Source organism: Chiloscyllium plagiosum, unplaced genomic scaffold, assembly GCF_037043375.1.
Source record: "Chiloscyllium plagiosum isolate Xiang-an unplaced genomic scaffold, Cpla_swu_hap1 HiC_scaffold_6, whole genome shotgun sequence".
In the NCBI taxonomy this organism is placed as follows: Eukaryota; Metazoa; Chordata; class Chondrichthyes; order Orectolobiformes; family Hemiscylliidae; genus Chiloscyllium; species Chiloscyllium plagiosum.
The window spans coordinates 126,203,511-126,230,671 of NW_028270144.1; the positions used below are offsets into that span (position 1 = coordinate 126,203,511).

At 42.6% G+C, this 27,161-nt stretch overlaps 1 protein-coding gene across 2 annotated transcripts in view; it reads right to left on the bottom strand.

Annotated features, from left to right (window-relative positions):
• Window positions 1-16,993: 16,993 nt before the first annotated feature.
• rsf1a (remodeling and spacing factor 1a) overlaps window positions 16,994-27,161 on the bottom strand; it is a 110,749-nt gene continuing 100,581 nt past the window's right edge. For both annotated transcript variants that reach the window (XM_043692490.2, XM_043692489.2), the window contains one exon: window positions 16,994-17,513. In XM_043692490.2, coding sequence (XP_043548425.2) covers window positions 17,011-17,513 — 503 coding nt within the window. In that variant the 3' untranslated portion in view covers window positions 16,994-17,010. The remainder of the gene's footprint in view (window positions 17,514-27,161) is intronic.

The following is a 27,161-nucleotide window of genomic DNA, read 5'->3' on the forward strand; positions in this document are numbered from 1 at the left end:
TTGAACTCAAAAATCTGGTATTACAAATCTACTGATGACCATGAATCTGTTGTTGATGTCAGGAAAAACCCATCTGAGTCACTAATGCCCTTTAGGGAAGGAAACTGCCAACCCCACCTGATCCAACCTACATGTGACTCCAGACCCACAGCAATGTGGTTGACTCTTAACTGTCCTAATGGACAGTTAGGGATGGGCAATAAATGTTGGTCTAGCCAGTGACACCCTCATGAATGATTTTTTAAAAAAAATGCTACTCAATTGCCCTAATCTACAGGGTTGCTGCAAAGTGGAATTAGGTTGGGCATTTCATTATTTTGGCTAGCATAGAAATCATGGGAAGAGTGGCCCCTTTCCATGCCACAGACTTACCTGACTGATGGCTTTATGCCTTTCTTGGCCTCACATTTCAGCTTCACAGTTCCAATCATTTGTTTTCAAGTAATATCCAAGGCCACTGAAAATCACTATGACCTCTGATGTCATTAAATGGAAAGGATCGAGGTGCAATCCAGTCATCGAGTCATTCATCCCATTGCTCTGAAGAATCATTCAATTCCTCGTGTCTTTAACTGTAATGCAAGTGATTTGCATTTAAATTCCATTTCCCCATCACCTTTTAGCTTCATAGGCCTTTGAAATCCCAGCAACGTTAGATTCAACTGTCCTGTCATTCACAGGGATGAACAGACAATTCCAAAGCTCCCCCCCACCCTCGACCGACATTAAATCAATGATATTCTTCAAAAGAAATATGTTTAATTGGTGGCCGAAACACTTCAGGTGACTCTGCAGTGGGGGACAGCACAACATACGTCAATCTTCCTTTCAGTGACAGGTAACATTCAGTCACAAAAGCCCTGACCGACAATATCATGAGGCTGTCAATGGGTGGGAGAAGGAAAGCCAAGTTCTGTTCTTCTGTATTTGTTGGGTCAGCAGCATAAAGAAAGGGATACCAGCTGAGGAATTGTGTCTGCAGCTGCATTGCCACATCCAGATATTTGCACAATATTTAAGAGAAAAAGGCTGTTCTGGGGATCTTGGTCCAAACAAGCCTGTTTTTCGAACTCCCTCATCAGCATATCCTTCCATTCCTTCCTCCCTCGTGTTTATCCAGCTTCCCCCATGTATGTTCTATACTATTCATCTGAACCAGTCTCTGCGAGGACGAAATGCGCATTCTCCTCACTCTCTGGGTGAAGATGTTTGGCATTAATTTCCAATTGGGTTTATTGGAGATTTTCTCCTACTTAAGATCTCCAGGTTACCTACAGCCACAAGTGCCTTCTTCTCTGTATTAACTCCAATCAGAGTTTTAGAAGGACTATATCTGCTAGAGTTAGAGCATAGGATGTTCAGAGTGGAAACAGGCAACTCAGCCTATCAAGTCCACTCCATAATTCAATAAGATTATGGCTGATCCCCTTATTTTGATTATTTTTACTTGCTCATGTCATGAACATAATTGTCATGTTGTAATTGCTGTGAAGAAAGTGGTGTGACACCTTCAATGTGGAACCACTGCTGTCCGCTTGCAGTGCGATGAGGGAGGCAGTCCCAGCATTTTGACCCAGCGACACTGAAGGAACAAATGATATTATTTCCAAGTGAGGGCGGTGAGTGGCTTTATGCTTTCTAAATGTATTCCTTCATGGCATGTGGGGATCACTGACACAGCCAGCATTTATTGCCTAACTACCCGTTGAGCTCTGCAGTTAAATATTCAGAAGTTCACAAATGGAGGACACGAGTTCAAATCCCACCACAGCAGCTTGGGCATTCCAGTTCAATTGATAAATCTGGATTTCTTTTAAAAAGTAAAAAACTAATTTCATTAATGATGAAAATGAAACCACATTGAATCGTTGGAAAAACCCATCTGGTTCACTTAATGTCCTTTAGGGATGAAAACTGTCGCCCTTACCTAGTCTGACCGACATACGATTCCAGAACTGCAGCATTGTGCTTGAATCTTAACTGCCCTCTGAAATGGTCCTATCCAGTTCAAGGGACTTGGGGATGGAAAACAAGTGGCTGCAGTGCCCATATCCCATGAGAGAATAAAAGAAAAAAAAAAGCTCCCTCGCTTCCACAGAATTAGTGTCATACAGCTGCACAGCAACTTTGGTCCGACTCATCCAGGCCAACAGATATCCTAAATAAATCTAGTCCCATTTGACCCATATCCCTCTAAACCCTTTCTATTCATATACCCATCCAGATGCCTTTTAAATGTTGTAATTGTACCAGCCTCCACCACTTCCTCTGGCAGCTCATTCCCATACACGTACCACGCTCTGCATGAAAACGTTACCCCTTAGGTCCCTTTTAAATCATTCCCCTCTCACCCTAAACCTATGCCCTCTAGCTTTAGAGTCCCCAATCCTGCAAAAAAGACTAACTATTCACCCTATCTATGCCCCTCATGATTTTATAAACCTCTAAGGTTACCCCTCAGTCTCTGATGCTCCAGAGAAAATAGCCCCTGTTCAGCCTCTCCCTATAGCTCAAATCCTCCAACCATGGCAACATTCCTGTAACCCTATTCTGAACCCTTTCAAGTTTCACAACATCCTTCATATAGCAGGGAGAGCAGAATTGAACACATTATTCCAAATGTAGCCTAACCAATGTCCTGTATGGCCGCAACATGACCTCCCAATTCCTATACTCAATGTACCGATCAATAAAGGCAAGCATACCAAATGCCTTCTTCACTATCCTATCTACCTACGACTCTCCACTTATATCCTTGATACAAAAGTTAGATTTGAAGTGAAATTTCCATAAACCCACAATTATATCAACATAAACAAAAACAAAAATTGCTTAGTAAAACTGTGCAGGTCAGGCAGCATCCCTGGCGTGAAAGTTAATGTTTCAGGTCAATGTCATTTATCACTTTGCTGAAACCATTGTATATTACAAGAAAATAACCTTTCATTTTAAAAGTATATTTTCACCAGCTACACAAGGAATAAACACCTACAGAGAAAGACAACTCAACTTGGCTTCTATTTTGAAACAAATTTCTTACAACAAGGCAGGCTAGCTCTTGGATGGTCAATTTACAATAGGTTTGTGTGATAGAAGGAAAGATATGATGGCTAACAAAACATTATTTAGAAAGAGAGGTTGCAGAAACAAAATCAGCCAAAGGTGCATGAGGCTCAGATGATACACAACAGGATTAGACCAGACTGTTAGAGATCATAAAACATTTTAAATAGACAGAAAACAATAAAATTGGCACCATTTTTGTTTCAAAAACTTCCTATACAAAAAAAAAGCCTTCAGCTACTTAATCAATTGTGACACGGTTTCTCAAGACAGCAAGATGAAATTAATCCTCTGTGCTTTGTTACAAGGGCAGTTGGTTAGTTCTGTTGGCTGGATGGCTGGTTTGTGATACAAAGTGACACCAACTGTGGGATTCAATTCTCAAACCAGCTGAGGTTACCATGAAGCACTCTCCTCCTCAACCTCTCCCCTCACTGGAGGTGTGGTAACCATCAGGTTAAACCACCATTAGTTGTCTCTCTCTTTCTCTGATAGGACTACAGAAGCTTTACCATTTTTTGTTACTGACTTTATTTAAACTGATGTGTCTTTACAATAAACTTATGCATGCTTATTTGAAAAAATAGAGTGTACAAACAATTCAAACAGAGGTGCCAGAGGTCTAACTATATTCTCCAGGGACTTTTAATGTGTTAAAGCACATCCTTGAAAATACAATGGTCATTTGTCAAACTGGTCTGCATAGGGTTCAAATAATGCTGGTGTACTTGCTTGCAATACAAGATTTTGACACAGACCTTCCTACGTGAGAACATTGATAAAGGACTTGACTCGGTGGAATAAACGCAGGAAGGATGTTCCCAATCACATGTAAGCCCAAACCACACGCCACAGTCTAAGGATACAGGGTAGGCCATTCAGGACTGAGATGAGGAGCAATTTTTCACCCAGAGAGTGGGGAGCCTGGGGAATTCTCTGCCACAGAAAGCAGGAATAGAGCACTGAGCTGAATAATCAGCCATGATCATATTAAATGGAGGAGCACTTAATGGGCCAAATGGCCTCATGCTGCTTTTTTTTAAAAAAAGATTTCTATAAGTTTTTTAAATTACTTTCCCCCTCCACCCCTCCCCCGAAAGAGTTACATCTTCTGACAAATTTCAGATCTTAAGGGAAGTTGATTTTTTCATGGCTCTCCTGATTCTGTATACCATATGTCTCAAATGTGGATAAGGACAATGGGATAATGAACTAATGGTAGTTGGTCGCTCTCCTCAAACCCTGTTAGGAGCATAGACTGCACAACTCGCTTCCTCAGTATCACCCATCTCAAGAACCCAGGAGAAATGGCCACGCCCCACCCACCCCCATCAACGGGTTTTAAAGAAGTGTCACTGAACTCAAAGGGTGAACTCTTATTTCTCTCTACAGATGCTGCTCGCTCTCTCTCTCTCTCTCTCTACAGATGCTGCCAGCAATTTCTGTATTTGGAACTTTGTACAAGATGTGTCACTGCCATTGCCCACCATGAGTGGTTGTGCTCTGCCATCAGACCTTAAACTTTCCTGTTTTAAGGAGCTTCTTGAAATTAAGATGTGATCAAAAGAGAGTAATGTCTGGCTTGTCCTGGGCCAACCTTCGCCTCCTGTGAACCAGCTTGGAAAGGTTCATGTGAAAGACACGGAGTAATGTCAAGATATTGCTGTTCTCTTGCCTCAACTTTCATCCCAAAAGTTCCAGTATTTTGCGTTCAAGAATTAATTGATTTCATTGAATTACAACTTCCCTTGCCATAAATCCATTTCGTTATTTGCTCACGACATAGGACACCACTGACAAAGACAGCATTTATTGCGCATTCTTAATCATCTCAATGGCCTGCTCAGCCATTTTAGAGGGTAGCGAGTCTGGAGTCACAAGTAGACTGGATTGGTTAAGGGCAACAGATGACCTCCCTCTAGAATAAGTAACATCACATAGTCCCAGAAGACCATAGGGCAGCTCTTGCATTAGAAAGGTGACTGGTGGTGGTTTAATCTTGAGGGTCACCGTGCCTCAGGCAAGGGGTGAGGATGCAAGGGTGGAAGCTTTGGGAATTGAACCATCACTCTGCATCGCAAATTGACCGTCCAGTCAACTGAGCTAACCTAACCTCTTGCCCTATGGGATAATAGTGAACCAAAGTTTTTCCAAAATGACAATCCAGTAGCTGCATACTCACCATAACTAATCACTCTTTATTTCAAATTTTATTTAATGAGTTGAATTTCCACAGTTGCCACAGTGGGGTTTGAACTCCCATGTTTGAAGCATTAGGGACATATTTCTGATCGATAACATAAGCACTATGCCACTGCACCCTGTAATTACCTGGAAGCATTAGTAAATAGATTAGCAAATTGAAAAAGAGAACAGAAAGTCTGGTACAGTACCATATTGGGACATGCAGTACTGTAGCAATGAACTTTAACTGAGTCACTGAAGTCATTACGCAAGAGACAAGAAACTTTAGTCAGAAAACGAATGGATGGATTTTCTTAGAACTCATCCATCATCATTGGGGGCAGCACGGTGGCACAGTGGTTAGCACTGCTGCCTCACAGCTCCAGGGACCCAGGTTCAATCCCTGCCTTGGGTAACTGTCTGTGTGGAGTTTGCACATTCTCCCCGTGTCTGTGTGGGTTTCCTCCGGGTGCTCCGGTTTCCTCCCACGATCCAAAAATGTGCAGGTTACGTAAATTGCCCGTAGTGTTAGGTGAAGGGGTAAATGTAGGGGAATGGGTCTGGGTGGGTTACGCTTTGGTGGGTCAGTGTGGACTTGTTGGGCCGAAAGGCCTGGTGTTTAGATTTTGAGCAGCTCACTTAATTATCCATACCAGCACTGAACAGCAAGCTCTTGGACTATAGGGAGGAACACTGGAGCAGGAGGTGGCCACTCAGCCATTCATACCACCACAGTCATTCTAACTGTTGCCTGATCATCATCTTCAACATCAATTTCCCACCCTATCCCCATTTTCCTTGAAGTCATTAGGATCTGGATATCAATCAGTCTCCGTCTTGGACATAGTGAACAAGCTTCCACAGACCTCGGAGGTCATACAGTCATACAGCATGGAAACAGACCCTTTGATCCAACTAGTCCATGCCGACCAAGTTCCATTTGTCTGTGTTTGGCTCATATCCCTCCAAATCTTTCCTATTCATGTAGCGTACCAAATGCCTTAAATGTTGTAACCCTACCTGCATCTACCACTTCCTCTGGCACTTCATTCCACTTTAAAACCACTCTTTATACCCCTCAGGTCCCTTTTAAATCTTTCTCCTCTCATCTGAAAATTGTTATCTAGTTTTAAACTCCCCTACCCTAGAGAAAAGACCTTTGCTATTCACCTTATCTATGTCCCTCGTAATTCTTATAAACCACTTTACAGTCACCCCTCAACTTCCTCTACTCCGATCAAAATATATTCCCAGCCTAAATAGCCTCTCTTTATATCTCAAACCCTTCAGTCCTGGTGACATCCTTGTAAATCTTTTCTGAACCCTCTCCAATTTAATAACATCCTTCGTATAGCAGGGCAACCAGAACTGTACACAGTGCTCGCAAAGCAGCCTCACCAACAACCTGTACAACTGCAATGTAACATTCCAACTCTTATACTCAAAGGTCTGAGCAATGAAGGCAAGTGAGCCAAATGCCCCTCTCATCACCCTAGCTACCTACGGTGCAACTTTCAAAGAACAATGTACCTGAATCCCTAGGTTGCTCTGTTCAACAATATTCCCTCCAACCCTACCCATTAACTGTGCAAGTCCTGCCCTTATTCATCTTACTAAAATGCAACACCTTCCAAACTAAATTCTATCTACCACTGTTCAGCCCAGTGGCGTGGCCCAACTGATCAAGATCCCTTTGAAATGATAGGTAACCTCTTCACTGTCCACTATAACCACCAGCTTATTCGAGAGGATAAGCAACAATTAATGAAGTTGAGGTTACCTCACACACTCTATGATAAGAGAAATCTAGTGAACAGAATGGAGAATCTTGCTTCTTTGCTATAAACAACAGGAAGGCCAAAAAAGCCTTCAAATTACCTAGACTAGGAAGCAAGCTGCATTGGCCACTCCAAAGCCAGTTAATTAATGAATGCACATACCCAACAGTAACTGATATTGAGATAAAAGGTATTGCTCCATTTTGTGAGGTTTTTTTTAAATTGAAAGGACAAATGATGAGTGCTTGCTCTACAAAGCCAATGCATGTTCCAGTGAAAGGCGTGTTCCTAAATTAAATTCCAACTCTGAAGTATTATCATTGTGAATAAAGCTTCTCTTGCAGAGTAATGGCAATGGATTCACTTTCTGAGCACTCTTCCAAAAATGGTACCTTCATTCATAAAGGTCAAATTGTAAACATTTTGGCTGGGGACCTATGGAAAACTTTTAGGGCTAATGGGAAATAGCAGGGGAATGGGACCAGTTCAGTGAGTCAGCATGCATGATGGGCCAAATGATCTTTTGCCATGTTTTATCACCAAGATACTTTATGCTACTGACTCAATACCAACAGTACTAATTGGTCTACCTACATATGCAGAATCTCTGAGGGATACTGTTCAGCTTTTATTGAGAACTCCACAGCACTTCGGATGTACCTAAACCATAAGGACTGCCGCTGATTGAGGTGACAGCTCACTTCTACTTTCAGAAGTAATTAGGGAATTTACGACAAATGTTGGCTCAGGCAACAAGACTCTCATCCCCTGAATGAAGTCAGGATATAGTAATAATTTGATGGTAGCTAGCAAGCTTTTATCTATCGCCTGATGGTTAGGAAAATCCCTGGGGGCAGCAGCCACAGGTCAGACTTATATCTGCCCTTGTTAGCAAGTTTGGGAGAGCAGTTTTCAAATTTTACTACGTCGGCTGAAATAATCAACACCATTTCTCTGCCATTGTCCAAAAATCAAATATCTTGATAGTTATAGGAAACTAAAACTTGAGCAAATTGAGCCTTTTAGAAGCAGATGCACATGGACCTTTGAAGGCAACAAAGAAAATCTCACGTGAGTGAATGGAAACTGGCTCCCAAAGATAGTTATGAGTGATGAATTTGCCACGAGCAGTTCTGCACATTTCTACACTCGTCAACTGCAGTAGCATTTGCTGCTGATATGTTACTTTGCACATGCAAGTCTCAGTGGCACCAGAAGACCGAAATAAAATGAACTAAGGATATTGGTTAGAACAAACACAAACTGCTAGAGAAACTCAGCAAGTCTGGCAGCATCTATGGACAGAGACCGTTAATGTTTCAATTCCAGTAACCCATCTTCAGATCTGATAGTAGCCAGGAAACGGTCATATTTATGTCTTTGTAGGAACTCAGCAGCAGAAAATACACCTCCCCACCACTATTTCTGAGTGTTATTGGTTCTGATGACTCACTCAACTTGAAACATTAACTCTGCTTTTTCTCCACAGATGCTGCTAGACCCGCTGAGTTTCTCCAGCAATTTCGATTTGTTGCAGCAAAAATACTGATTGTTTTTTAAAAGAGCACCTAAATTATGACAAAGCACCTTCCTTAATGAAACCTTACCTTCAGGCAACCTCCAGACTTTATTCCCCTTTTTCCGATTAATAAGCCCCTGCCTCAACCTGCGATGTTGAGGTATTAATCCCGTAGCATTTAATACAATAGGACAGTTCTGTTATTAGTTTCCTCATTCGATGACACTGCACACTTACTCATTTGAAGCTCAGAACAGATAAACATCTAATTTGTTAACTATACAGGAGGAGGAGCTGTCTGCTTCAAACAAATGCATATGTCCTTGTCAGAACTCAGTAACAGTGAGAGGCAGTAATGAAAGTTGTCCAATTTGCTGGTTTTGCCAAACATGATGCACCTTACTGAAACAGTCCCGAGCATGATCTTGTTACTGTCTTGGACAGCACTTTCTCTCTGCATTGGGGATGTTGTGGTAACGCCATGGACTAGTAATCCAGAAAACAGGCACACGTGCTCTGGAAACAGAGATTCAAACCTCACCATGGCAGATGGTGAAATATTAATTCAAGAGAAAAACTGGAATACAAAGTCGGTCTAATAATAACCACATAACCACTGGCAACTGTAAAAACAAAAACCCCATCTTGTTCCCTATTTTCCTTCAGGGAAGGAAATCTATCCTTACCAGGTCTCAACTGCACATGGCTCCAGACGCAGAACACTGTGGTTGTCTTCCTCAGGAGGAAGCCCTTCCTCAGAAATCGTCGATTATGCTCGAAACATTGATTCTCGATGGGTTTCTTGGAAGCTGCCTGACCTGCTGTGCTTTTCCAGCATCACACTCTCAACTCTAATCTCTAACATCTGCAGTCCTCACTTTCTCCTAGTCAATCAAATGATCACTGCGAGCCATTCAGAAAAAGGCCAGTTTATTCGAGTCAGAGTCATATCCCACAATCCAAAAGATGTGCAGGTCAGGTGAATTGGCTATGCTAAATTGCCCATAGTGTTAAGTGCATTAGTCAGGGGCGGCACGGTGGCTCAGTAGTTAGCACTGCTGCCTCACAGCACCAGGGACCCAGGATCGATTCCGGCCTCAGGCAACTGTCCGTGTGGAGTTTGCATATTCTCCCCATATCTGTGTGGGTTTCCTCCGGTTGCTCCAGTTTCCTCTCAGTCCAAAGATGTGCAGGTCAGGTGAATTGGCCATTCTAAATTGCCCGTAGTGTTAGGTGCATTAGTCATAGCGAAATGGGTCTGGGTGGGTTACACTTCAGAGGGTCGGTGTGGACTTGTTGGGCCGAAGGGCCTGTTTCCACGCTGTAGGGAATCTAATCTAAAATATAGTGGAATGGGTCTGGGTGGGTTCCTCTTCAGAGGGTTGGCGTGGACTTGTTGGGCCAAAGGACCTGTTTTCATACTGCAGGGAATCCAATCTATTCTAATCCTCAAAAAATTCCAGTTGTTTTCTCAAGCATGCCCTCCTGTTTTGTAAAAATCCATAGTGGTACTGTCCGATCTTTTCATTTCAGAGGACAGTTTAGTTACATTGCTGTGGGACTCAGTCACATGTTGGCCATGCGCACACAGCCAATTTACTTCCCTGAACAGCGGTGAACTCGATGAGCTTTTACGACAATTGACACTTACTTCAGGGTCGCTATTTCAAATCCTGAATTTGTAACTAAAATAAACTCCACCAGTCACCCTGGTGGGATCTGAACCCATGTACTAGAGTATTAGCCTGGGCTATGGACTACCCATGACATTACCACTCCATCACTATCTCCACCATTCAATGAGATCAAGGCTGATCCTATACTGTAATCTCCAACTCCACTTCCCTGTATTTTCCCGATAATCCATCAATTCTCTTAATGATTAAAATTGTTATCTCAGTTTTGAACTCACCTAATGACCCAGCCTCTGCACCCTTTGCAGTGAAGAAATCCACACATTCAACACCTGATCGTTGCCATAAGTAAAAGAGGTAGCAAGAAGGAGACAGAGGAAGTGTGAAGGGGAAGAGAGAGAAAGTGAGACTGTATTGCTTGTTTTGTGACAGTGAAGTAATGCTTTGCTGGAGGACTTTGTGATTGCAAACCACACAGAGGAATCCCCCGCAAATGGCAAAAACACTTACCAGCAAGAACAGGCAGTACGGAGAGTACACGAAGTGAAACAGTTAAAATAAAATGTGCACTGAAACAAAGAGCCAACACACTCAGATGGCAATTTTTGCATTACAAACAGGCTATTCCACGAACAGTACCTGTATGTTATGGAGGGGAAAACGGGTTTTAGAAAACACTTAAGACATTTCATGTGATATTCATCTCACTAGATTTGTAAGTATCTGCACAGCAGACAGTGGTACAACTCCAGACACAACCGGATGTCTATGATGAACAAATCTACAATTGCATTGCAGTGTAGTTTAAGACCACATGGATGAAACACTGCACGATGATTCACATAGTGCCAGTATCGACATACTGGCTGTGACAACTGATGAGCAGTGTTTTATTTTGGAATTGAGATCGTTGATAAGCAAATGTATGAATCAACGGGTAAAAGGCAACATAGAAGCTTGGTGACTCAATGGTTAGCACTGTTGCCTCACAGCACCAGGGACCTGGGTTCGATTCCAGCCTTGGGCGATAATCTGTGTGGAGATTGCACATTCTCCCTGTGTCTGCGTGTGTTTCCTCCGGGTGCTCCAGTTTCCTCCCACAATCCAAAGATGTGCAGGTTAGGTGAATTGGCCATGTTAAATTGCCCACTGAATTCAGGAATTTGTAGGTTAGGTGCATTAGTCAAGGGCAAATATAGAGTAACAGGGTAGGGGCATCAGTCTGGTTGGGTTACTCTTCAGAGGGTCAGCATGGACTTAATGATCCAAATAGCCTTCTTCCACACTTTAGGGATTCTATGACTGCGTGTAAAGTGTCTAAGTTTCCCTACAGTAGGAAACAGGCAATTCAGCCCAACAAGTCCACACCAACTGTCTGAAGAGCATCTCATCCAGACTCACTCCCTACCTTATCCCTGGAACCTTGCATTTCCCATGGCTAATTCATCTACCCTGCACATTTCTGGACACTATTAGCAATTTAGAATGGCCAATCCACCTAACCTTCACATCTTTGGACTGTGGGACAAAACCAGAGCATCCAGAGGAAACCGACACAGTGGGGAGTCAAGTTCATGGTTTCCAACAGGAAAGCAAACAGAAACTTTCCTTGCCTAAAGGGTGGACAACCAGAGGGCAGGAGTTTAAAATGGCTAGTAAAAGGACAGGAAGTGAAATGAGAAATTGTAATTGCTTATCTAAAGAGTGGAAGCATTGCACAACAGAAATGGCTGTTAATTCAACAGTGACCTTCTGAAGAGAATTGGTATGGGGAGCAAAGATAGATCAGAGAGTGGGACTAACTGGATTGATCTTTGAAAGAGCTAGCATACATAATGGGCTGACTGGCCTCATTCTGTGCTGGATAAGTCTCAGTCACGGCAGCGCCTAAGTGCAGGAAACCAGTTTGATTATTGCCTCTATACCCTCTCCCTAAACACAGGGCTACCAATTATATAGAATGTAGAATATTACAGCGCAGTACAGGCCCTTGATGCTGCGTCAACCCGTGGAACCAATCTGAAGTCTATCTAACCTACACTATCCCATTCTCATCCATATGCCTATCCAATGACCATTTAAATGTCCATAAAGTTGGCAAGTTTACAACTGTTGTAGGCAGTGCATTCCACGTTCCTACTACTCTGAGTAAATAAACTACTTCTGACATCTGTCCTATATGTATCACCCCTCAATTCAAGGCTATGCCCCTTCGTGCTAGCCATCACCATCTTAGGAAAAAGGCTCTCATGTTCCAGCCGATCCAACTCTGATTATCTCGTATGTCTCAATTAAGTCACCGCTAAACCTTATCTCTAACAAAAAACAGCCTCAAGTCCCTCAACCTTTTCTCATAAGACCTTCCCTCCATACCAGGCAACATCCTAGTAAGTCTCCTCTGAATCCTTTTCAAAGCTTCCACATTCTTCCTATAATGCAGTGACCTGAACTGCATGCAATACTCTAATTGCAGCCACACCATAGTTTTGTACAGCTGCAGCATGACCTCGATCCCTCAACCAATAAAAGCTAACACACCGTATGCCTTCTTAATAACCCTACCAACCTGGATGGCAACTTTCAGGGATCTATGTACATGAACAGCAAGGTCTCTCTGCTCATCTACACTACCAAGAATCTTACCATTCGTCCAGTACTCTACATTCCTGTTACTCCTTCCAAAGTGAATCACCTCACACTTTTCTGCATTAAACTCCATTCGCCACCTCTCAGCCCAGCTCTGCAACTTATCTATGTCCCTCTGTAGCCTATCCTTTGGCACTATCCACAACTGTACCCACCTTAGTGTCATCCCCAAAATTTACCAATCAATCCATCTATGCCCTCATCCAGGTCATTTATTTTTAATATAAATGACAAACAGCAGTGGACCCAAGACAGATCCTTGTGGTACACCACTAGTAAGTGAACTCCAGCATGAACATTTCCCATCAACCACCATCCTCTGTCTTCTTTCAGCTAGCCCATTTCTGATCCAAACCGCTAAATTGCCCTCAATCTCATGCCTCCGTATTTTGTTCAATAGCCTACTGTGGGAATCTTGTCAAACGCCTTACTGAAATCCATATACACCACAGCGGCTTTACCCTCATCCACCTGTTTGGTCACCTTTTTCAAAGAGCTCAATAAGGCTTGTGAGGCACGACCTATCCTTCACAAAACCATGCTGACGATCCTAATCAACATATTCCATGCGGGATGATAAATCCTATCTCTTATAACCTTTCTAACACTTCACTCACAACCAAGGTAAGTCTCATTGGTCTATAATTACCAGGGTTGTATCTACACCCCTTCTTGAACAAGGGATCATCATTTGCTACCCTCCAGTCTTCTGATACTATTCCTGTAAACAATGACAATATAAAGTTCAAAGGCAAAGGCTCAGCAATCTCCTCTCTGGCTTCCCAGAGAATCCTAGGATAAATCCCATCTGGCCGAGGGGATTTATCTATTTTCACACTTCACAGAATTTCTAACACCACCTTCTTGTGAAGCTCCATCCCATCTAATCTAGTAGCCTGTTTTGCAGTACTCTGCTTGTCAACATTGTCTTTTTCCAGTGTGAATACTGACGAAAAATGTTTATTTAGCACTTCTCCTGTCTCCTCTGACTCCATGCACAACTTCCCACTGCTGTCCTTGATTGGCCCTAATTTTATTCTAGTCATTCTTTTACCCGCTATTTACCTATAGAAAACTTTAGGGATTTCCCTGATCCTATCTGCCAACAACTTCTCCTGCCCCCTCCTTGCTTGTCTTAGCTCTCTCTTTAGGTCTTTCCTGGTTACTTGTAACTTTCAAGCGCCCTGAGCCTTCACATCTCATCCTAACGTAAGCCTTCTTCTTCCTCTTGACAAGAGATAGATGAGTTTTCAAAACCTTGGATGAAATTAGCTAACCGGGAAAGGCAAGCAATCAAATCTGGCATCTTCTATCCTATTCAACTCAATTCTGCATTCACTGCATAAATAGTGCCATCAGTGAAGTTCAATGATAAAGAATTTCTGATGTTCCATTAAGTGGCAAGTAGGGAGTTCAGTACACTTGTAATTCAGCCCCTACCAATTCACCACTCGTAAACATATCAGCTTGCACCGCAGAAATTCGTCAAAGATCCTTAGATAGCACCTTCCAATTCCACAACCAGGGCAGCAGATACATGGGAACCCCGCACCACCTACAAGTTCCCCTCCAAGCCACTCACCATCCTGACTTGCAAATGTATCATTGTTTCTTTAGTGTCGCTGAATCAAAATCCAGGAATTCCCTCCCTAACAGCTTTGTGGATCAATATATAGCACATGGACTGCAGCGGCTCTCGAAGGCAGCGCAGCACCTTCTCAAAGGCAACTAGGAACGGACAAGAAACGTTGGCCCTGACGACACCTGTGTACCTTGAATGAATAGAAATAAACTCCTTTTACACCCCCATTTCAAAGTGGCACTATGCAGTCACCTGGAGGAAGCATTTGTGGTGTATTAGCAGTGTGAGAGTTGACAATCAACTTTGTCTATTAATACATTAAGCAGTGACCCAAGTCTTGGGCATTTGTCTTAGAGTTCAGTGAATGCAGAGCCCTGTCAGTCCATGGGTCTCTGGCAAAGGTTACACTCCACATCGTGCTTGACCTAATCTTCAAACATCTTGTTGTTTCTTCCCTCATCATGTGCTTATCTAGCTTTTCCTTCCAGGCCTTCTGAAACAATCCTTATAAATTACCTCAAATTTTGTGAGGTTCAGTCACAGCTTAAGGTGGAACGCTGACCCCTTACCCAAGGTGGAATATGGGAACAAATTTTCTCCTTGCTATACCCAGCATGTAGCTGAGAGGAACGTCTGGAGACAATGGCTGAAACAGGCCTCAAGGTGTTGAATGGCCTACAATTATTTCAATAAGGGAGCCTGCCATAAATGCTGACATGTTTACACTGCAAGATCTAGTATGCCTTTCCCTAAAATTGTCGACGATGTATTCCACTACTCGTGAGTCAGTACTGCAGTTTTATGCACTGCCAGAGTTATACTGTTGAATGGCTAAAAGGAGATCAAGCAAGGAGCAAAGCAGTCAGCTATTATTACAGCTAGCAGGCAAATGGACAGGGGACATAAAGTTGAGGAAAAGCAGCTTCTGTGTTGTGACACCAAGAATCAACGTGCACTTTTTCTTAAAAGTAGGGATATAATAATTTCATTAAAGAGTACAAAGATGGATTAAAGTAGCCTGTATACAGGACAATGGACTTACTACCACTGTACTAAAAAGTCAACTGTTAACAACATGAATAATCAACATTCATTCTTTTGTTCAGTACCCCAGATTTGACAAATGTTTTCGCAAAGCACATCAAGACGAGGTACCGTGACAAACAAAACTACTTTGAACAGGATTGTTACGATGCTTTGCAGCGAGTTTGACACCATCTGAAAATGATACTTCACGTGTTATATATAATATAACCATATATTATATATCGTATTTCATTCAGATAATGGGTCTAATTCAAGCAAGCAAAAGCAATACCTTAAAGAAATAATTCTTCAGCTTCACCCACTTAGGGTCAGATTTGGCTGGGAGGGTGTCCACAGTCCAAAAGGCTATTGGCACTCATCGCACCCTTTGTCATGGTTTTGGGGGGAGCTGGGGTGGGGGGAGTGGTGAGAAATAGATCAGTGAAATTTTGGTATAAGGCAGAGAGCAGTGATGAATTAAAGCTCTGCTTGATGATCTGTTCCCACACTACGTTTATGCTTTCTCAGTAAGTCAGAGCCTACCAGCCCCCCACTTCTGCTTTCCTTTGGAGAATGTCCAAGTACCTCTGTGTAGGTAGGTTAAATTGAGCATTAAAACAGACCGCAATCCAAGTTCAAAATCACTCAGTAGGTTAGATGTATCAGCATTAAGCCTGAAGTTCAAATAGAGGCACCTAGGAAGAAATGATCTACTTTAAAAAAAAAAAGTCTAAAAAAAGTGACAATCTGAGCACATCAGGGATGCTCATAATGCCATGACAGCCAATGCTACAGCATAATGACACTGTAGCAATTAACTGCAGTACTGGTACGCATTACAGAGATCTATTGTGTAGCACAGTAGAGTTGACTAGAAATAGGTTTTCAAAATGGGCACCATTTACTGCACTCACTACTACAGTTGCTCCTAAGTCAAAAGCACTGAATGTCATCTACAGAAAAAATTTGGTGTTTTTTTTTGGAAATATTTTCGATCCAGGTACATGGATTGCGAAATGGTGTTAGGATACTACACAACATACTTAAAAAGTCTTTTTTTCTGTATAGATATATATATATATATTTTCTTAAAAAAAGACAAAGACATTAGAGGGTCAAAACAATCTTTCTGGAATGAGGGAGAATTTCCATTTTTTTCCCTGGCACCACTCCCCCCCTCCGATCTTTTTCTACTTATTTTGTGAAAAGGGGAGTCTTGAAAGGGAGGTGAACATCTTTCTTTCCTTAAGAAAAGAATCCTGAAATGTAACTTTCATCATCCACATTATACTGGGGCAAAGTAAATGAAACTACATTGAAATAAAAATGAGTATAAGGAACGTACAGTGTTAATACCTCAAAATTGGTCAATTCATGAAGGGGGAAGAGGACAGGGGCAGGGGGATGTCGGCCAGAGTGATGGGGAGAAAAGAAAACAGGAAGTGGGTGCAGGAGAATCTTGCTCTCTGGAGTAGGGAAGGGAGGAAACAAAACAAGCAAACCAAAAAGACACACAATAACTGGCCAGATGTACAGCTACTATGGAATAAATTATTTGAACTAGTGTAAAAAGAGTTCTTATATTTGTTCATTATTACAAACATATTCTACAAGGTCAGTTACTCCCAAGAGGTCATCTTCTTCCTCCTCCCCTCCGTCACCTCCTGCCTCCACTCCTGCCTCAGAGGCCATAGCTTCACAGGCTCCATTCAGCGCCAGGCTGGGAGTGGGGTTAGTGTCCTTGGCCATTTGGTTCTTCTCACTGGTTCTGCTGATTACACCTTCTGAAGCCTGCCCCGTGCTCTGTCCATTGGTGGAGGGCAGTACTACCAGGCCGCAGTCCAAAGAGCTGGCCTCCTTCCCTGCCTCCTCCAGGTCCTCCTCCTCTTCATCACTCATCAGCCGGTACTTCTTGCTGTAATCCCGGGCGGGTCTGCCGCGGAATCTGCTGGTCAGCGCTGGCTCGTCTTCATCCTCGTCATCGTCCTCCTCCTCCTCCTCGTCCTCGATCCTGTTGAGGCGTTTCCGTTGTGGCCGCTCATCTTCCTGCTCTTCATCTGAACTTCTGCTTCTGGAGCTCTCTAGAGAAAACAAATTATTTTGCAATTATTCTAATAAAAGTACAAGTGTTTTTCTCACAAAATAAGATTTTACATGGCTGGACAAGGTGAAATGTTCATTCAGAAGCAATTTCTTTTAAAAAAAATCATTTATGGTACTCGGAGCTTTTCTTTATTGCCCATATCTAATTGCCCAAAAGGCAGTTAAGAGACAACCACTTTCTGTGTGTCTGCAGTTACACATAGACCAAACCAGGTAATAACTGCAGATTTCCTTCCCTAAAGGATATTACAGAACTAGATGGGGTTTTCCAATGATCAACAATGGTTTTATGGTCATCATTAGACTCTTATTTGTTCATTGAACTCAAATTCTACTGTCCACTGGAGGAGGATTCAAATTCAATCCCCAGAACCTTACCTGGGTCCCCTAGATTCCTGGGTCCCCAACAGTGGAGATTAGAGCTTCTTCCAGGCTGTTCTAATAAAGTACTGATGTGGAGGTGCTGCTGTTGGACTGGGGTGGACAAAGTCCGAAGTCACACGACACCAAGTTATAATCCAACAGGTTTATTTGAAATCACAAGCTTTCAGTGTGCTGATCCTTCGTCTGGTGAAGTGAAAAGAAGTGCTTTCCTGCACTTCCCCTGTCGAAGGAGCAGCGCTCCAAAAGCTTATGATTTCAAATAAACCTTTTGGACTATAATCTGGTGTCGAGCGACTTCTGACCTAATAAAGTACCACCACTCTCATGGTCAATTCGAAAAGAACCAATGGAATCTATTGTGGTATTTAGTATTTCGCACAACCATTCCATTGCCTCAAGTGAAATTCCTGAATTAGGGGAAACTATGTTCTACATCATAAAGGATGTAATTGTAGAGCATGCAGATTACAGAACTTAATCAAGCAGTATCAATGTGGATTCAGGAAGAGAAATCTGACAAATTTATTAGAGTTCATTGAGGAGATAATAAGCGGGATAGATAAAACCAGTAGATTAGATTAGATTAGATTCCCTACATTATGGAAACAGGCCCTTTGGCCCAACAAGTCCACACCGACCCTCCGAAGAGTAACCCACCCAGGCCCCTACCCTATATTTACCCCTGACTAATGCACCTAACACTATGGGCAATTTATCATGGCCAATTCACCTAACCTACACATCTTTGGATTGTGGGAGGAAACCAGAGCACCCGGAGGAAACCCATGCAGACAGTTGCCCAAAGTGAGAATCGAAGCTGGATCCCTGGTGCTGTGAGGCTACAGTGCTCACCACTGAGTCACTGTGCCGCACCGGTAGATGCAGTACATTTGGATTCCCAAAAGGCATTAGATCAGGTCAAGCAACTTAAGATGAGACCCCATGGTTTACGCACGATACCCAAATTCCTTTGTGCTGTAACTGCCTGCAGTCTTTCTTAACTAAGTTATCCAACTCTTCTATTCTTCTTGCTAAAGTGCATAACATCGCATTTTCTCGCCTGATATTCCACCTGCCAAGCCTTTGCCCACTCACTTAATCGGTCTTTACCCCTTTGCAGATTCTGTCATCCACACTACTTGTTCTCCCACCTATTTTTGGGTCATCCACAAACTTGGCTTCAGACCATTGACTACCCTCATCCAAATTATTAATGCATTACAAATAATTGTGTCCCCAGCACTGATCCCAGAGCACTCCATCCTAAAAATGCAATTTCCCGTCTCCCAATTTGTCTTTTATCAATCCTCTGTGCATGCTAACATAATACTTCCACGAGTTCTAATCTTCTACGGTGTCTTTTGTGTGGAACCGTATCAATTTTTTTTTTTGGAATCCTAATATATAACATCTACTGTTTTCTCTTTATCTATCCTGTTTGTTATCTCTTCAAAGAGCTCTAATAAATTTGCTGGCCATGTTATCCTTCTCATGAAGCCATGCTGACTCTACTGGATATTATGTATTTATAAATGCTGTGCTGATACATCATTTATCATGGACTTTCATATTTCCCTAATGGCAAACATTGAACTATTCAGTTTCTAGTTTTCTTACTTTTTGATGAAGGGTGTTACATCAGCAGTTTTTAAATCCTATGACACTTTCCCAGAATCTAAGGCTTATTGAAAGTTTACACCCAATGTATCCACTATCTCCATAGCCATCATCTATCCTAGGACACAAGCCATCACGTCCATGGGACACATCAGTCTTCAGTCCCATTAATTTCCTTATACTTTTTCTTTGGTGATAGTTATTGCAGTTAGTTCTTCATTGCTTTTTGGCCATTGAATATTTAGAATTTTTTTTTGAAATAGTGTGGGTGATTTCTACTGAGAAGACTGATGGAATGAAATGATTTCCACACAGTTTCATTGTCTAAGAGGCCTGTGTGCACTTTGGCCTCTTTCTCCTTACGTACTTAAGGAACTCTTGCTGTCTGTTTCGATATTACTTTCTTTTTGGTTATCTTTTGTTTTTTTCTGAAACACTTTCCTAATCCTCTGGCTTATTACCAAACTTTACCATATTGTACATTGTTTCTTTCCATTTCATTCTATCCTTAACTTTCCTGGTTATAGTTTTTTTTGCATTCTGGAACACTTCTTCCTCACTTTTTGAGAGTCATGAACTATTTTCTTAAACATTTGCCACTGCCCTTCAAAATTTTCTCTGTTGAATTCCTTTCCCAATCCATCTTATTCAAGAAACAGCTATTGTGTGCCCTTGATAAGTATGTACCTGCCAGAAAGGGAGGGAGGAAGTTGTCGAGCGTAGGAGCCGTGGTTTATTAAGGAGGCTGAACCTCTTGTCAAGAGGAAGGCGGCGGCTTACGTTAGGATGAGGTGTGAAGACTTGGTTAGGGTGATTGAGAGTTACAAGGTAGCCAGGAAAGACCTAAAGAGAGAGCTAAGGTGACATAAACAGCCGTTGGCGGACAGGATCAGGGAAAACCCGAAAGCTTTCTATAGGTATATAAGGGACAGAAGAATGACTAGAGTAAGATTAGGGCAAATCAAGGACAGTAGTGGGAAGTTGTGCATAGATTCTGAGGAGATAGGAGAAGCGCTAAATGAATATTTTTCGTCAGTGTTCACACTGAAAAAAGACAATGTCGTCAAAAAGAATACTGCGAAACAGGCTACTCGACTAGATGGGATTGAGGTTTACAAGGACTAGGTGTTAGAAATTCTGGAATGTGTGAAAATAGATACGTCCCCGGGGCCAGATGGGGTTTATCCTAGGATTCTCTGGGAAGACAGTGAGGAGACTGCCGAGCCTTTGCCTTTGATCTTTATGTCATCATTATCTACAGGAATAGTACCAGAAGACTGGAGGATAACAAATATTATTCCCTTGTTCAAAATGGGGAGTAGAGGCAACCCTGATAATTATAGGTCAGTGAGCCTTACTTTGGTTGTGGGTAAAGTGCTGGAAAAGACTAAGACATCGGATTTATAATCATCTCGAAAGCAATAAGTTGATTAGGGTTAGTCAACACGGTTTTGTGAAAGGTAGATTGTGTCTCACAAGCCTTATTGAGTTCTTTGAAAAAGGTGACCAAAAAGGTGGATGAGGGTAAAGCCGCTAATGTGGTGTATATGGATTTCAGTAAGGCGTTTGATAAGGTTCTCCACGGTAGGCTACTGTACAAAATACAGAGGCATGAGATTGAGGACAATTTAGTGGTTTGGATCAGAAATGGGCTAGCTGAAAGAAGACAGAGGGTGGTGGCTGATGGGAAATGTTCACCCTGGAGTTCAGTTACTACTGATGTACTACAATGATCTGTTTTGGGTCCACTGCTATTTGTCATTTTTATAAATGACCTGAATGAGGGCATAGAAGGATGGGTTAGTAAATTTGAGGACGACACTAAGGTCGTCACAGTTGTGGCTAGTGCCAAAGGATGTTGTAGGTTACAGAGGGACATTGATAAGCTGCAGAGCCGGACTGAGAGGTGGCAAATAGAGTTTAATGCAGAAAAGTGTGAGGTGATTCGTTTTAGAAGGAATAACAGGAATGCAGAGTACTGGGCGAATGGTAAGATTCTTGGTAGTGTAGATGAGCAAAGAGCTCTCAGGTGTCCACGTACATAGATCCCTCAAATTGCCAACCAGGTTGATAGGGCCGTTAAGGCGGCATACGGTGTGTTAGCTTTTATTAGTAGAAGGGTTGAGTTTCAGAACAATGAGGTCGTGTTACAGTTCTACAAAAAACTCTGGTGTGGCCGCACTCGGAGTATTGCGTGCAGTTCAGGTCACCGCTTTACAGAAGGATGTGGAAGCTTTGGGAAAGGTTCAGAGGAGATTTATTAGGAAGTTGTCAGTTATGGAGGGAAAATCTTATGAGGAAAGATTGAGTGACTTGAGGCTATTTCCATTAGAGAGAAGAAGGTTGAGCAGTGACTTAATTGAGACATGTTAGACTGGGTGGACAGTGAGAGCCTTTTCCCTAGGATGATGGTGTCTAGCACGAGGAGGCATAGCATCTAATTGAGGGGTGATAGATATAGGACAGATGTCAGAGGTAGTTTCTTTACTCAGTAGTAGGGGCGTGGAACGCACTGCCTGCAACAGTTGTAGACTCACCAACTTTACGGATAGGCATATGGATGAGAATGGAATAGCGTAGGTTAGAGGGGCTTCAGATTGGTTTCACAGGGTGGTGCTACATCAAGAGCCTGTACTCTAGCTAAGTCTGCCTTCATTACTTTGTAGTTACCTTTACTCAAGTTTAGCATAGTTGTTTTCAACCACAGTTTCTCGCTAAAACTGAGTGGTAAAATTCAACTATATTATGGTCAACTGTTTCCTTCAATCTTTTACTCAGATTACTTATTAAAACGGAAACATTATCAGATCCGAAACAGCTAAACCTTGGCTGGATCGAAAACAACTGATCTATGATTTCGGGACAATTTGGTGTACGAATTCTTCCTCATGGCTGCCTCTGCGAATTTGATTTCTCAATCTACATGAAATTTAAGTACCGATGATTAACTAATGCCTCTGTTACATGCTCTCATCAAATCCTGATTTATTCCTCACCCTACTGTTTAGCTAGTTAAGCAAGCTATGGACTACACTCACCATTGTCTACTTCCTTGTTACTTCATACCACCACTTTCACATTTTCCGATTATATATTTTCTAATCCAAAATCATTTCCTGCTGTTGCATTTATTCCGTCTCCTGCTAACAAAAGCTACCCTACTGCCGGTTTTTTTCAAAGTCATATACCCTGAATTTTAGTTCCTAGTTTGACCACCTCACAACCAAGTCCCTGGAATGGCTACACGATCATACTCCTTAATCTCAATCTATGCCATTAAATAATTACGTAAAGGCCATTATTTTTGCCTTTTACACCATTCCACCACCAACACCTTCTGAATGTACTGGCCGTTATTTTTTCTGTGTGTATACATTCTGTCCTTTCCCGTCACATACTGGGTATCATTAACCAAATAGCTGCCCTGCAATGCTGCCATAAGCTTTTGTTTTGAAAATCCTACATCTCCTCTCTGCCAAATATCTCCCCTTCAGCCCACAACATTGAGTTAAGGCCCTCTCTACAGCTCTCACTATTCGATTCATCAACATGGTTCCAGCATCATTCAAGTGAACCACATCCTACCATAAGAGTGCCCTTTTACCTAGTACTGGTGCCAACGCCCAAACAACTGAAACCAATTCTTACCAAACCAATCTTTGAGCAATGCATTTAATTCCTTGATATAGTTTACCCAATGTTAATTTACATCAGCTTCCAAGAGATCAATTGTGTTTAGGGATTCTGTAGTCAGAGGTATAGACAGACATTTCTGTGGCTAGCAGAGAAAAAGCAGAATGGTGTGTTGTTCCCCTGGTGCCAGGATCAAGGATGTCTCAGAAAGGGTGCAGAATGTTCTCACAGCGGAGAGGGGCAGCAAGAGGTCATTGTCCACATTGGAACCGACGATATAGGAAGGGAAAAGGTTGAGATTCTGAAGGGAAATTAGAGAGAGTTAGGCAGAAATTTAAAAAGGAGGTCCTCATGGTTGTAATATCTGGATTACTCCCAGTGTTACTAGCTAGTGAGGGCAGGAATAGGATGATAGAGCAGATGAATGCATGGCTGAGGAGCTGGTGTATGGGAGGAGGATTCTCTTTTGGGGTAGAAGTGACCTGTACAAGAAGGACTGATTGCACCTAAATTGGAAGGGGACTAATATACTGGCAGGGAAATTTGCTAGAACTGCTTGGGAGGATTTAAACTAGTAAAGTGGGGGGTGGGGGGGGTGGGATCCTTGGAGATAGTGAGGAAAGAGATCGATCGGAGACTGGTACTGTTGAGAACAGAAGTGAGTCAAACAGTCAGGGCAGGCAGGGTCAAGGTAGGACTAATAAATTAAACTTTAAAATGTGTTGCTGGAAAAGCGCAGCAGGTCAGGCAGCATCAAAGGAGAAGGAGAATCGACGTTTCGGGCATTATGCCCAAAATGTCGATTCTCCTTCTCCTTTGATGCTGCCTGACCTACTGCGCTTTTCCAGCAACACACTTTTAAGCTCTGATCTCCAACATCTGCAGTCCTCACTTTCTCCTAATAAATTAAACTGCATTTATTTCAATGCAAGGGGCCTAACAGGGAAGGCAGATGAACTCCGGGCATGGTTAGGAACATGTGACTGGGATATCATAGCAATTACTGAAACATGGCCCAGGACTGGCAGCTCAAATGTTCCAGGATACAAATGCAACAGGAAGGATAGAAAGGGAGGCAAGAGAGGAGGGGGAGTGGCATTTTTGATAAGGGATAGCATTACAGCTGTGCTGAGGGAAGATATTCCTGGAAATACATCCAGGAAAGTTATTTGGGTAGAACTGAGAAATAAGAAAGGGATGATCACCTTATTGGGATTGTATTATAGACCCCCCCAATTGTCAGAGGGAAATTGAGAAACAAACTTATAAGGAGATCTCGCCAGCTGTAAGAATAATAAGGTAGTTATGGTAGGGGATTTTAACTTTCCAGACATCGACTGGGGCTGCCATAGTGTTAAAGGTTTAGATGGAGAGGAATTTCTTAAGTGTGTACAAGACAATTTTCTGATTCAGTATGTGGATGCACTAGAGAAGGTGCAAAACGTGACCTACTCTTGGGAAATAAGGCAGGGCTGGTGACTGAGGTGTCAGTGGGGGAGCACTTTGGGGCCAGTGACCATAATTATATTCGTTTTAAAATAGTGCTGGAAAAGGATAGACCAGATCTAAAAGTTGAAGTTCTAAATTGGAGAAAGGCCAATTTTGACAGTATTAAGCAAGAACTTTCGAAAGCTGATTGGGAGCAGATATTTGCAGGTAAACAGACGGCTGGAAAATGGGAAGCCTTCAGAAATGAGATAACGACAGCCCAGAGACAATATATTCCTGTCAGGGTGAAAGAGAAGGCTGGTAGGTGTAGGGAATGCTGGATGACTAAAGAAATGGAGGGTTTGGTTAAGAAAAAGAAGGAAGCATATGTCAGGTATGGATAGGATAGATCGAGTGAATCCTTAGAAGAGTATAAAGGCAGTAGGAGTATACTTAACGAGGGAACTAAGGAGGGCAAAATGGGGACATGAGATAGCTTTGACAATAGAATTAAGGAGAATCCAAAGGGTTTTTACAAATATATTAAGGACAAAAGGGTAACTAGGGAGAGAATAGAGCCCCTCAAAGATCAGCCTTTGTGTGGAGCCACAGAAAATGGGGGAGATACTAAATGAATATTTTGCATCAGTATTTACTGTGGAAAAGGATATGGAAGATATAAACTGTAGGGAAATAGATGGTGACATCTTGCAAAATGTCCAGATTAGAGAGGAGGAAGTGCTGGATGTCTTGAAACAGTTCAAGGTGGATAAATCCCCAGGACCTGATCAGGTGTACCCAAGAACTCTGTGGGAAGCTAGAGAAGTGATTGCTGGGCCTCTTGCTGAGATATCTATATCATCAATAGTCACAGGTGAGGTGTCAGAAGACTGGAGGTTGGCAAACGTGGTGCCACTGTTTAAGAAGGGTGGTAAAGACAAGCCAGGGAACTATAGACCGGTGAGCCTGACCTTGGTTGTGGGCAAGTTGTTGGAGGGAATCCTGAGGGACAGGATGCTCATGTATTTGGAAAGGCAAGGACTGATTCAGGATAGTCAACATGGCTTTGTGCGTGGGAAATCATGTCTCACAAACTAGATTGAGTTTTTTGAAGAAGTAACAAAGAAGATTGATGAGGACAGAGCAGATGATGTGATCTATATGGACTTCAGTAAGGCATTCGACAGGTTCCCCATGGGAGACTGGTTAGCAAGGTTAGATCTGATGGAATACAGGGAGAACTAGCCATTTGGATATAGAACTGGCTCAAAGGTAGAAGAAAGAGGGTGGTGGTGGAGGGTTGTTTTTCAGACTGGAGGCCTGTGACCAGTGGAGTGCCACAAGGACCAGTGGAGTGCCACAAGGATCAGTGCTGGGCCCTCTACATTTTGTCATTTACATAAGTGATTTGGATGTGAGCATAAGAGGTACAGTTAGCAAGTTTGCAGATGACACCAAATTTGGAGGTGTAGTGGACAGTAAAGAGGGTTACCTCAGATTACAACAGGATCTGGACCAGATGGGCCAATGGGCTGAGAAGTGGCAGGTGGAGTTTAATTCAGATACATGCGAGGTGCTGCATTTTGGGAAAGCAAATCTTAGCAGGACTTATACACTTAATGGTAAGGTCCTAGGGAGTGTTGCTGAACAAAGAGACCTTGGAGTGCAGGTTCATCGCTCCTTGAAAGTGGAGTCGCAGGTAGATAGGATAGTGAAGAAAGCGTTTGGTATGCTTTCCTTTACTGGTCATAGTATTGAGTATAGGAGTTGGGAGGTCATGTTGCAGCTGTACAGGACATTGGTTAGGCCACTGTTGGAATATTGTGTGCAGTTCTGGTCTCCTTCCAATCGGAAAAGGTGTTGTGAAACTTGAAAGGGTTCAGAAAAGATGTATAAGGATGTTGCCAGGGTTGGAGGATCTGAGCTACAGGGAGAGGCTGTTTTCCCTGGAGCGTCAGAGGCTGAGGGGTGACCTTATAGAAGTTTACAAAATTATGAGGGGCATGGATAGGATAACTAGACAAAGTCTTTTCCCTGGGGTCAGGGAGTCCAGAACTAGAGGGCATAGGTTTAGGGTGAGAGGGGAAAGAGACCTAAGGGGCAACATTTTCACACAGAAGGTGGTACGTGTATGGAATGAGCTGCCAGAGGATGTGGTGGAGGCTGGTACAATTGCAACATTTAAGAGGCATTTGGATGGGTATATGAATAGGAAAGATTTGGAGGGACATGGGCCGGGTGCTGGCAGATGGGACTAGATTGGGTTGGGATATCTGGTTGGCGTGGACAGATTGGACTGAAGGGTCTGTTTCCATGCTGTACATCTCTATGACTCTAGGACTCTAGGACTCTATTTTGCCAGTGGCTCAGGTAATAGTCCAAAATAAGGAGGTCCCTAACTGCTGAAATTCTTCCAGTACTACATTCTATCAATGTTGTTGGTACCAACAGCGATAAAACCAGATGCGTCCTCTCCCAACCAAAGTCCCTCTCAGACCTTAAGAAGATTTCCTCAGTCCTTGTACCACGCTAGTAATACAGTCTTCAAGACCAGTGTTTACAAG